General features: G+C 34.3%; 1 protein-coding gene across 3 annotated transcripts in view; it reads left to right on the plus strand.

Moving 5' to 3' along the window:
* AFF4 (AF4/FMR2 family member 4) overlaps positions 1-12305 on the plus strand; it is a 64284-nt gene that overhangs the window by 16229 nt on the left and 35750 nt on the right. For 2 of the 3 annotated variants that reach the window (XM_016118388.2, XM_036223932.1), the window contains exons 2-6: positions 2919-3010; positions 3485-3611; positions 5805-6599; positions 8052-8096; positions 11651-11737. In XM_016118388.2, coding sequence (XP_015973874.1) covers positions 3489-3611; positions 5805-6599; positions 8052-8096; positions 11651-11737 — 1050 coding nt within the window. In that variant the 5' untranslated portion in view covers positions 2919-3010; positions 3485-3488. The remainder of the gene's footprint in view (positions 1-2918; positions 3011-3484; positions 3612-5804; positions 6600-8051; positions 8097-11650; positions 11738-12305) is intronic. The other variant, XM_016118386.2, reaches the window with a different exon arrangement.

Raw genomic sequence — 12305 nt, forward strand, 5'->3', positions numbered from 1 at the left:
GTAGAAGAATGTAGAAGTAATCCCCAGCCTCTTTTTATTGGGGGAAGGGGTGGTCTCATGATAGTAACATTTTTGAAGAGTCCAGGTCAATTTTTCAGAATGTTTCTCAGTTTACATTTTTCTGTTTACTTATAATTTTATTATGATTAAATATTTTTAACAGGAAGACTACTTAGGTGGTGATATGTCTTCAGTGCATCACGTTAGAAGGCACATGATATCAATTTGTCCCATTGTTGATGACATTAAATGTGATCACTTGATTAAGGGTAGTGTTTACTGTACTTCTCTACTTTAAAGATTTTTTTCTTTTGTAATTAATAGCCTGTTGGGTGGTACTGAATATCCCATTTCCTCCAAATTTTTCACCCAATGGTTTTGACATCCATTGATGACTTGTGCCTCAATTATTAAGTTATTACTTTAGTGATTTGGAAAAGGCCATTTTCTAATTCTTTTATTTCTTCTACATTTATTAGCTGGCATTCTTTAAAGAAGGGCATTTGCTTCCTGTTTTATTTCTCTTTTTATTCTTTGCTATTATCTCTCTGGGCTAAGGGATTTTTTTTTATTATTCAATTGGTTAGATTTCATTCTTTGTTCATTTTGATGCTCATGTTTCTAAATCTGAGAGCTCCTTTAGGCTGGTTCCCACGCCCTTTTAATGTGTCTCCGTATGTTCTTGAACATTTTCTTGCTGTTACAACAAGATGTTTTAGGCTTACTTTGTATTTTCCCTTCTGCAGTCTTGGAATTAACCATTTCTTCAAGAAGTCTTGTTCCATTAACAGTAGGAAGTGATACTGGAAATAAAAATTTGGGTGCTGAGGGTGCTTCTTTCTACAGGGTTATCACAGCTTCTAGAAGCTTTAGTGGACAGAGCTAGAGACTACATATTTATATTTATTTATATAAGCATGAATTCATAGTATTACTTCTCATTTCAAATCCCCAAAGGTTTTTTTTCTCCTTATTTCATTCTTTGTATCTCTCTTTTCTCATAGTAAGATTCCCGATTCCCCAAAAGTCTCAATATATCTACTCACTTGCTCATTCTGGTAGCAATGAAATTGCTATACCATTATCACTACCAACAACAACTCTAAGTTGCAGATTTCTTTGCATTTCTTTTTGTCCATAGACTGTTGTTTATAATTGTTTGTAATTAATATATCACCTTAAGTACTTGACGGGTACTTAAAGCAATTTACCTTAAGTAATTAAAAATTTTAGATAGAGACTATATATATAACCGCCCTTTGTACTTGATATTTTTCTTTTAAACGTTATTTTATCTAGTAGTCTCACAGATTTTCTTGTGATGTAGCAATTTGCTAATTTTAACCGAATCCTATTTCAGTACAATAGTTGTATGTGTTCTAAAGAATATACTCTAAAATAATTTTGCCTAGACAACAAAGATATACTTCAGATTGACTCGTATTTAAATTTCAAGATTACTTGAATTATTGCTTTTGGGGAAACTTTTATCTTAGGCAGAAATTGATGTTCAGAGATACAGAAGAAAAAAATGGAGCCCATATATTAGATGTGAAAATGAGTCAGATCAGAAAAAATTAGAGAATAAGAGCCACAACTGAGATATTAGTTTTTATAAGCAGTCAGTTAATTTAGTTCTGAGCTGCTTCTCAGCCTTGTTGAAAGAGGAAATTTTCAGTTGGATGGCTTTCTTTGTTTAAGAAAGCATAGTGTGTGTTTTTTTTTTTTTTTTTTTTTGTAATTGTACTATGGAAGGAATTTTAAGGTGGGAATCATCTATTTTTACAATAAGTGCAGAGTGTTTTTTGTATGATTATTTTAGTGCCATTGAATGCATACATTAAATCATAGTTTAAAGAATGCATTATTGTTTTCCGATCTTTCAGGACATGAATTCAAGAATTATAAAGAAATTGTTAGTTAACATGTCCCTTAGACTCTATCAGATAGAAATAACTTCGTATGTTAGAGCACCTTAGCTCAAGAGGTCTATTTGAAACTTGATTGTTAGTATATATAATTAATTATTAGTTGCTTCAAGTGAGCTAGAGAATAATATATGTTCTTTGGTTTTGTTCTCTGAATACTGAAGTGTAGATGTTCTATGGTATTTATTAAAGAAAGATTTAAATACTTTTTTTTTTTGGTTCTGTGTGGTGCTAGGGAGACCAAAGAAAACACACACTATTTCCGTACCTCAGAATAGCTTATATTATTATCTAAATTTATTAGAAAATTGTACAATAAGAAACAACTTGAAATTTGGAACACAGAACATTTTTAAAAATATTAAATTGCTTTATTTACAAGATACTAATTGTGCAAATCAGGAAGTTTTATCTTTGAATGTTTACTTGCGCTGTTCTAACCACTTAATAAAAGTCTTCAAGAGTATATTGATTTTGCTCTCCATTCTAATTTTACAATTATAGTTTCCCCCAATCCTGATTGACTTTTTCTCATTAGATTTGATTTATGAGTCATAAGTTTAGAAATGCTGCACAAGTATAACTGATTTTTCTTTTTGGCCTTCAAAAATACTTTTTATTTTTTTAAATCAGAACTAGGACAAGTGTTTCAATCTACCTCCAGGGAAGTGTGTTGCAGAAACCCTGGGAATTCCTTTTCCCAGGGTTTGAAAATCTTTTTCATTGTTACCTATTTAACGAAAATCTCTGCTGCTGTAATTAAACTTATTTTCTTTAGTTCTTGGTGAAACTACAACGTACTGTCATGATTATAGAAATGACACCCTCATTTTTCTCTCCACTCCAAAAGACTTTCTTTTTTCAACACAATTTCAACTACTGTTACTAACCCAAGTTAATTTTAGATTCTATTGCTGAAAGACTCAGTTTTGCCATTTTGGGTGTTAATTGAAATATTAATGTATTTAGAGCAGAAATGTCGTTTTTTAGGGAATCTAGAGCAACAGCAAAGCTGAGGTCAAACTGCCATAAGGATGGACACCAAGGAAGCTGTGTTTGGGACAAAAAGAAATCAAGATAAGGTAGATGCAAAGTACAGAAAAGCACTGGACCCTGGGAGGGGAGGGTGTGGTAGGTGGGAGTGGGTTTTATGCCTCTAAGGGCAAAGAATAGTTAGATATCTGAAGAGGAAGCCAACCAAAGGCTTATAGGAAATACTAAGGATTTGTGTTTAAGTACTACCTTCTCTCTGAAAGTATAAGTTTTAGCTGACTTTTTAGCTAGCAGAATACTTTAAAAGTTGATAAGATTAAGTGTTTCAGTGGGGTGGATCCTGATATTCTGGGCTGGCGTGTCCTGTCTGGATAGTTGTGGAAGACACTAATGGTATTAGTTGGCAAAACCATTGCCAAAACCCAACTTCAGCACTAATGCCTGTTACTACTTGGAAGTCAAAAGGGAATCTCCGATTGAAGCATTAAACTGACAAAGTCAGTACAGAACGTTTAATTTTTCATTTTCTTTTTGTAATGTAAAGATTGCATTTCTCTCCATAGCAACATGAACCTTGAAGACCGGAATGTGCTGCGTATGAAAGAACGGGAAAGGCGGAATCAGGAAATTCAGCAGGGCGAAGACCCCTTCCCACCTAGCTCTCCTCTTTTTGCTGAGCCATACAAAGTTGTAAGTTGTCCTTCTTTGAATGCTTTTTTCCCAATCCCATGACATTTTTGCTTTTCAAATGTTTAAACTTGAATTTTTATATTAGAAAAAAGGTATTATGTATACCATTTAACATTTTTTTCCTTCTACTTTGCTGGGGTACTTTTTATTGGAGTATAACATGCATATAGAAAAGTATATAAATTGTGTTATAGCTGAAAGCATTTTTGCAACACGAACAACCTTGTATAATCAGTACCTAGATCAAGAAATAGAGCATTACTTGTGCCCTAAAGTCATCCTTATTTATTCCCCCTACCCCATCCCTAGCTGCTATCCTGTACTTTTGAAAATGTGGTCTGGATTAGTTTAAATAATTATGTCTGTATTCCTGGCTCTACCACTACCTCTGGGCAAGCATTTCACCTTTCTGAGCCTTGGATTAAATTTAAATTTTGTGAGTCTGCATCATCTGCTGTTTTGTAGGTTCTTTAGGTATAACATCAAAGTTGAATATATGTCATAGATTCTTTGGTCTCCCTGTTTCTTTGCCATTTGCTTATTTGGTTTACTAAGTTTCAGTGGCTTATTAGTATGTTTGAATAAATGTACCTTCAGTATCAGTCCGGTTCTTTTTCTGTTATCACATACTAAATCTCTGATTTTCTAATGTATTTAATGTTTAATCAGAAGCGTTCAGTAAATTGAACCAATTGGTATTTTTATAGCTACTCGTGTGCTTAATTTGGGATTACATAAAACACCGAATGGTACCACTTCTGATCACTAATGTAGCTGTAGTGGCCACTAATGTCTCTCTAATATTTGATTTGGCTTTGGATTTCATTTGAACTATTTTTACATTTAAAAGTCTTATACTGTGTATAATAGCTATAACACTACATGTTGTAGCAGCAATGATCTTCGTAGCATATGAGATTGAGAGTATGTTAGACTTTTCTTATGAAATATAAATGTAACATCATATCCTAGGTTTACTGTTACATTTGGTATTCGTAGAAACCACCTATGAGATCTATAAAAACTAATTATTCAGAGCTTTTTTTTTTTTTTAATTCAGAGCTTTTAAGAGATTTTCCAATTAAACACAGTTATACTGACATCAATTATATGGGTGTAACATAAAATCTGAGATTTGGGATTAGGGATTTAAAGGCATATTGGAAAAAATAGGAGTTTGGTCCACAACCTTTGAATTATACTACCATTTATCTTGTAATTACATTGTAATGAATTGGATTTGGTTGGTAATCTTGATAGTCTATAAATTGCTATATATTTATCTCACTTGTTTAATATGGATCAGACTGATTTTCAAATGATTTAAAGTCATTATTGATTTATGCCAACCTCAAAATAAATAGCGATAGTTCAGTCTTGATTTCCTTTTTAATGTAATTAGTAAACTGTCTTCCATGTGTATGAATATGAAAGAGTCCTAAAGCTTATAGACATCTTGGACATTCTTATTAGCCAAGAGTAATTCTTGAAGCTTAAATACTGTTGACTTCAAATGTTGGAGCATTTATTGGTCAGAATTAATAGCCAGGATTTAAACTTTTATCAATGGATTTTCCATGTTTAATTTGTTGTTGAGACTTTTATTACCTTGATGAGTCAAAGTTATAGGAATTAAACTTTTTTAAAAAGTTGTGTATAACTTGTTTCACTAAATTTTTGTTTCTGCTTCTAAGTATGACATTGAATTATAAGGAATACAATGTTTTTTTAGACTACCAGTGCATGAGTGTTAGCTAATCTGCTGAATTGAAACTTAATTATGTAAAGGCAGATTACTTTTTCTGCTCTTCAGAAGATTTTCTGTACTGTTCCAGTATATTTGTTGGATTTTTTTCCCCTCTTGGAATCTTTTTTTTTTTTTATTTCTTTTTTTTTGGCAGTAAATCTTTACTTTTCATACAAGGTCTTCCTGAGCACTATTGTGTATATTTCTGTGTCCTATAGAATATTTGTATTTTAGCATGAATGAGTTTCACTTTAATTACATTTTTTTCATTATAAAAATGATACATTTGGAGTTTGCTTTGTGATGTTAACCTGAAGATATAAGGTGAGGCCTGAGGCCTCCCTTTGGAAAATGCCTTTCCATTTGAAGTTTGGAAAGTCAGTTTAGGAGCATCTTTTATTTCTAGTTATGCTAACTGTGAAATTTTATTTTACATTTTTTTGTAGACTAGCAAAGAAGATAAGCTATCAAGTCGCATTCAGAGTACACTTGGAAACTACGATGAAATGAAGGATTTCATAGGAGACAGATCTATACCAAAGCTTGTCGCAATTCCCAAGCCTACAGTACCACCAACAGCAGATGAAAAATCTAACCCAAATTTCTTTGAACAGAGACATGGGAGCTCTCATCAGAGTAGCAAATGGACTCCAGTAGGACCTGCACCCAGTACTTCTCAGTCTCAGAAACGGTCCTCAGGCTTACAGAGTGGACACAGTAGCCAGCGGACCAGTGCAGGTGGCAGTGGTGGCACTAATAGTAGTAGCCAGAGGCATGACCGTGACTCATATAGCAGTAGTGGAAGCAGTAGCCGAAAAAAAGGCCAGCATGGATCAGAACACTCTAAATCACGCTCTTCCAGCCCTGGAAAACCCCAGGCTATGTCTTCATTAAGCTCCAGTCATTCCAGGTCTCATGGGAATGATCACCATAGCAAGGAACATCAGCGTTCCAAGTCTCCTCGGGACCCTGATGCAAACTGGGATTCTCCCTCCCGTGTACCCTTTTCAAGTGGGCAGCACTCAAATCAGTCTTTCCCACCTTCATTGATGTCAAAGTCTAGTTCAATGTTACAGAAACCCACTGCCTATGTGCGGCCCATGGATGGACAGGAATCCATGGAACCGAAGCTGTCCTCTGAGCACTACAGTAGCCAGTCCCATGGCAACAGCATGGCTGAACTGAAGCCCAGCAGCAAAGCACATCTCACCAAGCTGAAAATACCCTCCCAACCATTGGATGTAAGTCTCACACTTAGAGCTTTTCTCATCATAACTATGTGGAGCAGTTTACCATGAAATTATAATTGAACTTGAACTGTCTCTTTATCTTAATAGTAAGGAATATAAAAAAATAACAAAAAAGACTGGTGATTGACTCCCAAGTGGATCCATAGAGTTATTAGCTTCTCCTCTTGGGCAGCAGAGAATATGTCATTCACTGTGTTCAAATATTAAAATGATGAGTCAGAGAATAAAAGCATAAGTGTTGAAAACCTTAGATTTCCTCCTATTGATTATATGGAATAATACATCCTGTGTTCTTTTGTTTAAAAATAATTGTAACTTCTTATAGTGATACTAATGAATGAAATGTGGGCCATCATTCATTATGGTAGATGTTGGAAATTTTTCAGGTTCACAGAGATGGTAATGTATGGTTTGGATGCTATGATCCCTTTCTCTGATTACACTTAAGGTTTGAGGTGGCTGCTCCAGATTCATACTAGTGGTTTGAAATTTACAGTTTATAACCTCATATATATACGGAATAACCAAAAAAGTGAGCATTCATTGTGAAATAGGTGAAATATTTTTTTTACGAGTCAAAAGGAAAGTTTATTAGAAAAGGGGTAACAGTCCACAGAGTGTGGTCTCCTCTCAGAGGCAGAGTGAGAGGAACAGTGAGAGACCGAGTAAAGGCACAGACGGGGTGAATTTTTCTTTTAATGTAGTTTTTGAAATGAAAAAAAAATTTTAAGTAATGTTAGTAGCTGAAAATCATAGCTCATAACTTAAAACTGAGAGGCAGGTGTCAGGTATAGGTAAAAAGATATTTTGAGAACATTTAAAAATCTTTTTGTGGCCTTGAGAAATGAAAAACTCCTTGTTCATGGCTTTTGTCACCTAATTACTCCTCTCAAGAGAATAGTAAAGTGGTAATTTGTTCTTCAGACAACATCCTTAAAATTAGACTTGAGTTCAAGCTCCAGCTCTCTATTTCCTGTTTGTGCCTTAGAATAAACAACTCCCATGATTTAAGAAAGGCTATGTGAAATGTCTGTCATGTTCCAGACAAGTAATCTTTCAATAATATTGGTTTTATTCTATTAGTTTATGTGAAATGCCGTATTTCAGTATCATGATATATTTTGTGTATAAATTTTTAAATTTTCGACAAGATGCTCACCTGAAAAATTACGCTTAAAAATCATTTCTAAGTATAAGAAAGATAAGATTTTTAAAGTTTTTGAAAAATGCAAAGGTCTTTAAGTCATGTACAGTTGGTGATTAAAATTCTTTAGTTTTTAAAAAATTTGTATTTAAGGAAATTAGTTCAAAGAGTCTAGTGTTCTGATTTGGAGTAATAGAATCATAAATTGAAGTACCAAGAAATGTTAAAAATCTAGTAATAAATTACTTCAAATCTAATGTGTGTTTTTTTTGTTTTGTTTTGTTTTGTTTTCCTTTAAGGCATCTGCTTCTGGTGATGTGAGCTGTGTGGATGAAATCCTTAAAGTAAGTTGTGTGTGCTTTTTTAAAAATAGGATTAATCACTCTTATTTATGATGCTCTGCTACGCTCTTAACCTCTTTCCCCTCTATTTTACAAAGGATCTGAAGCAGCAGATTGATTATGTCTATCAAAAATAATTGACTCTATTCTGCTTATATTCTTACTTGGGTCCTGAATCACTTGGTTTGTTTACTACTTGTCCTCAAAGAACGGTTTTTTTTTAATTTTGTTTTAAGTAAAACAAATTTTAGTCTTAACAGTTTGCCTTGAAAAGAGGAAGAAACCAAATATAACTGTACATTCTCAGGTTTTTCAGTTAGTAATTTGAAGTGCTAAAAAACGCAGTAGTCAGTCAAACTGGTACCTTGAAAATAACTTGCTTTGTAATTTATCTGTATCTACTGGTCAAATCCTACAGTGAAAGACTTCCTCTGAGTACTACCTGTTTTGAGTGTTCATAGGAATATGTCTAAAATCAACACGACCAAAAAGTACATTCCTCTGTTGGGAAAAAAAGAGAAAGTCCAGTGAATTAATGAGTGACATTTCCAGCTCTTGATTCAATAAAGAAAAACCATTAGTCACATATTACTTGTGCTTTTTGCAAAAGTTCCTGAATTTTTGTGTCTGCGCTTGGATTTCATTATGGATGCTTTTGAAAGACTTCTTGCCTTGGCTGCTTTCATTTTATTCTCTCCTTCCTTTAGCCTACTGTAATCTCTTTTACTTCTACCAGTCTGCTGAACCTGTTCTCAAAGGTCATTACCATCCCTTCGTTGGAGGCTTCATTTGAGTTCTCTACTCTTTCTGCTGTTTTAAAGAATTTTTATTTTTTTTCCTCTGGAAACATCCTTCCTTCCTTGACTGTTTTTAAGCTTTTTTTATTTCCCATCCACTCTTCTTGTCTCTCATTCTCTGCCTTTTCGAACCCTTATGTCTTCTCTTACCTCTTAAATGTGGGTGCTTTTTCTAGCCTCTCTCCCTCTGTCCTTTCACTTGCCTTTTTCCCCTCTTTTGGCTTTATCAGTCTTTCTCTTCTGCCTTGGCCTCCGTTAGGTTTTGGTTTATGTCTCTTAATTGCTTTTAAGCTGGGTCTCCATGCTTCAGACTCTCAGCATGTCTAATGCTGTATTTATTAGACGTCTTTCCATTGGTAGTACCATCATTCTCCCATGCTTATAAGTGTAGAATTCCAATGATCTCTTATTTCTCTCTCATGTCCTATTTAATCACAAAACTACAGGTAAACTTCAAAAATTTCTTGAAAATATCCATTCCTTTATTTCCATTTCTGCTACCTTGAGCTTCAGTAATTGCAGTGTACAGTCCTCACTCTGCCTTTCTGCCTCCAGAATCTCCCTGCCCCGCTTTCTTCTCCATTACTATCAGATTTTTTGCTTCAGTCCCTTATCTTCATAAATTAATATTCTTCTTAGAAATTTTCAGTGCCTCTCTAAGGCCCACAGAAAGAATAGTGTCCAGACCTTCCATAGGCCAGTCCTAACCTCTCCTGCTACTGATTGGCCACTTTCACCAAACTGGTTTCCCTAAGCCGTACATTTTCTTTTACTTTTTAAAGAAACCTTTTATGGAATGTTTTTCTCTTTCCTCTTTAGTTACATATAGATCCTGTTTTTTCTTATAATCCTAATGAAATCCTTCTTCCCCCTGTGTTAGACTACCAGAGAGTACAGTGATAAACTTTTACCTTTAATTCTCGTATAGCATTCATTTTTCAATTGCCATGCATACAAAAAGTCTAAAGGAGTATATTATATTTTCCCTGAATCATCAAAAATGCATGGTATTCTAATACCTGGAGGAAATTTTAGATTTTCTTAATGATTTCTTTGATGTTATTGATCATTCTACATTATATACAAATATAACGTGGCAAAAAGGCCTTAGCGTAATAGGCGAGGTGCTTAGTCATTTGATGATGGAGAGTTAAATAGATCATCTATAGAGAGTATTTTGGTATTCGAGATGTAAAATGTCAACACTGAAAACCTGGGGTACATGATATTCTGTTTTCTTTCCCCTTCTCTATGTGCAGTGTGCAGGGAACTTCAGGTCCACGTTCCCTTCATGTTTTTTTGATACTTGTAGTTATACTGTTCCTAGGAACCCCATCACAGATGTAAAAATGAAATAATAAATATGTTTACTGTAAAATTATTTTTAATTTCAAGTCTTACTAATTGAACACCTACTGTGTGTCAAGCACTGGGGACACAGTGGTGATAATGATCGTGTGGCACCCTTTGAGCTGACTTTCTAGAACATATATAATATTATTAGCGAAATGCTATTAAATAAAGCATTATAAGAGAATAAAGAGCAATTACAGTAAAGGTGGCTGTTTCAGAGGTTCAAGTAGTAAAGACTATCAAGTGCTCTTGTGTCTTACCCCTTCTGTCTTTCTGTTGCCCAAAGATAATCACTGTTAACTACCTTCCAGAGATTTTTTCATATATAAACATTTACTAGGACATAGACTTTGATTTGTGTCTGTCACTTAATAATATACTGTGGAGATCATTTCATATCACTGAATTTCTTATTTTACTCCTTGCCTGGTGTTCCATTGAATGGATGTCTAGTAATTTTATACCTGTGTTGTTAGACATTTAGTTTGTTTCCATTTTAAGTGTGAGCCCCTTTAACATGTATCTTTGGACTCTTTGGATAACTGTGAGGGTATAAGCTTTAAGTTCCTAAAAATTATACCCCCTTTATTATATTTTCTTAGTATGCCTGATGGTTTACTTTGAACTAAATACCAAAAATAAAACACTCTTCTCATTCTCAGTCTGATACCTCTCTCTCCCCTGCTCCTTTAACATGTAAATTGTGATCTTATTCAGACATACTGGACATAGGATTAGATAGAAGGTATTCAGTGAAATCAGACTTATGGCTTTGCTTGTCTGTCTTGCTGCTCATGTGCTTTTGATATCTCTTCTGATTTTCTCTACTTGGCCATATTTTCTATCTGTGAATGAGCTCTGTAACCCAACCTCCTAGGATAAAGTTTGTGTCCATTACGAAGTTTGTAACCTTGAATAAGTAACTTAACCTCTGTGTTTCAGTCTCATCTTACATAGAGTTAGGATAATAATGGTATCTACCTCATAATGTCATTGTGAGCACTGTATGAGTAATAGACATGTAAGACACTTGGCCCATTACAGGTACACAATAAATGTTAGCTGCTTTTCTAACTGATATCACCCTCCTCCCACTGCCACAGCAAGCTCTTCCTCAGTGGCATTTTAATGTGTGCCCTGTATTTGATTACAGGCCGATTTCTATAACTATTTAGAGGTTTCATTATCTTAACTCTAAGCTCCTTGAAGCCAGGGAGAGTATATTATTTTTTTATTACCTACTCCATAGTGCCTTGCACACAATTGTGCTTAATATTAATCAATTAAATATGTATACTTTTGGAGTAGGGGTCATGAAACCAGGATTTATAATACAAATCTGGTTTTTAGCTGTGTAATTTTTATCCTTGATTTGGTTGAAAACAAACTGTAATAATTACATTTCAGGAGATGACGCATTCATGGCCTCCCCCTCTAACGGCTATTCATACACCATGCAAAACAGAACCTTCCAAATTTCCTTTTCCAACTAAGGTAAGTGAATAAAATGTATTTTTGCTACTATAAGAAAACTCTAAATGGCTTGACTAAAATTATATGAATTCAAAATTGTCTTGCCATTCCCATTCTAGTGGGAGACAGACAATAAAATGAATAAATAAATAAGTTCGGATAGTGGTAAGTGCTCTGAAGAAAATAAAACAAGATAGTGTAATTGAGAGTGACTTAGATTGAGTGGTACTTGAAAAGCTTTCAAGGCAGTATGGGGAAGAGACTTCTGAGTTTGTCGTAAACTATGAGGGTATTCTCCAGCCACAGGTGTTAACGGCTTCTCAAGCTGTTGTCTGAGAAATAGTACATAGCCACCTTGTTTGTGTCATATGGAAAAAGGTTCCTCAGACAAAGGTTCCCAGCTTATCAAAAATCAGCATACTTCTTTTTACATTAATTTATACTTACATAAATTATACAAGAATACCTTATCTTTGTGGAGTTTGACCAGAACCTCTACTAATAGTCTTCCCCAATTCTGCCTCCTCCATCGCATCAGAGATACTTTCATACATACTTTTCTTTGTAAGACTTTCATATGCATTTACGT

The sequence above is a fragment of the Rousettus aegyptiacus genome, unplaced genomic scaffold, assembly GCF_014176215.1.
Source record: "Rousettus aegyptiacus isolate mRouAeg1 unplaced genomic scaffold, mRouAeg1.p scaffold_m13_p_7, whole genome shotgun sequence".
In the NCBI taxonomy this organism is placed as follows: domain Eukaryota; kingdom Metazoa; phylum Chordata; class Mammalia; order Chiroptera; family Pteropodidae; genus Rousettus; species Rousettus aegyptiacus.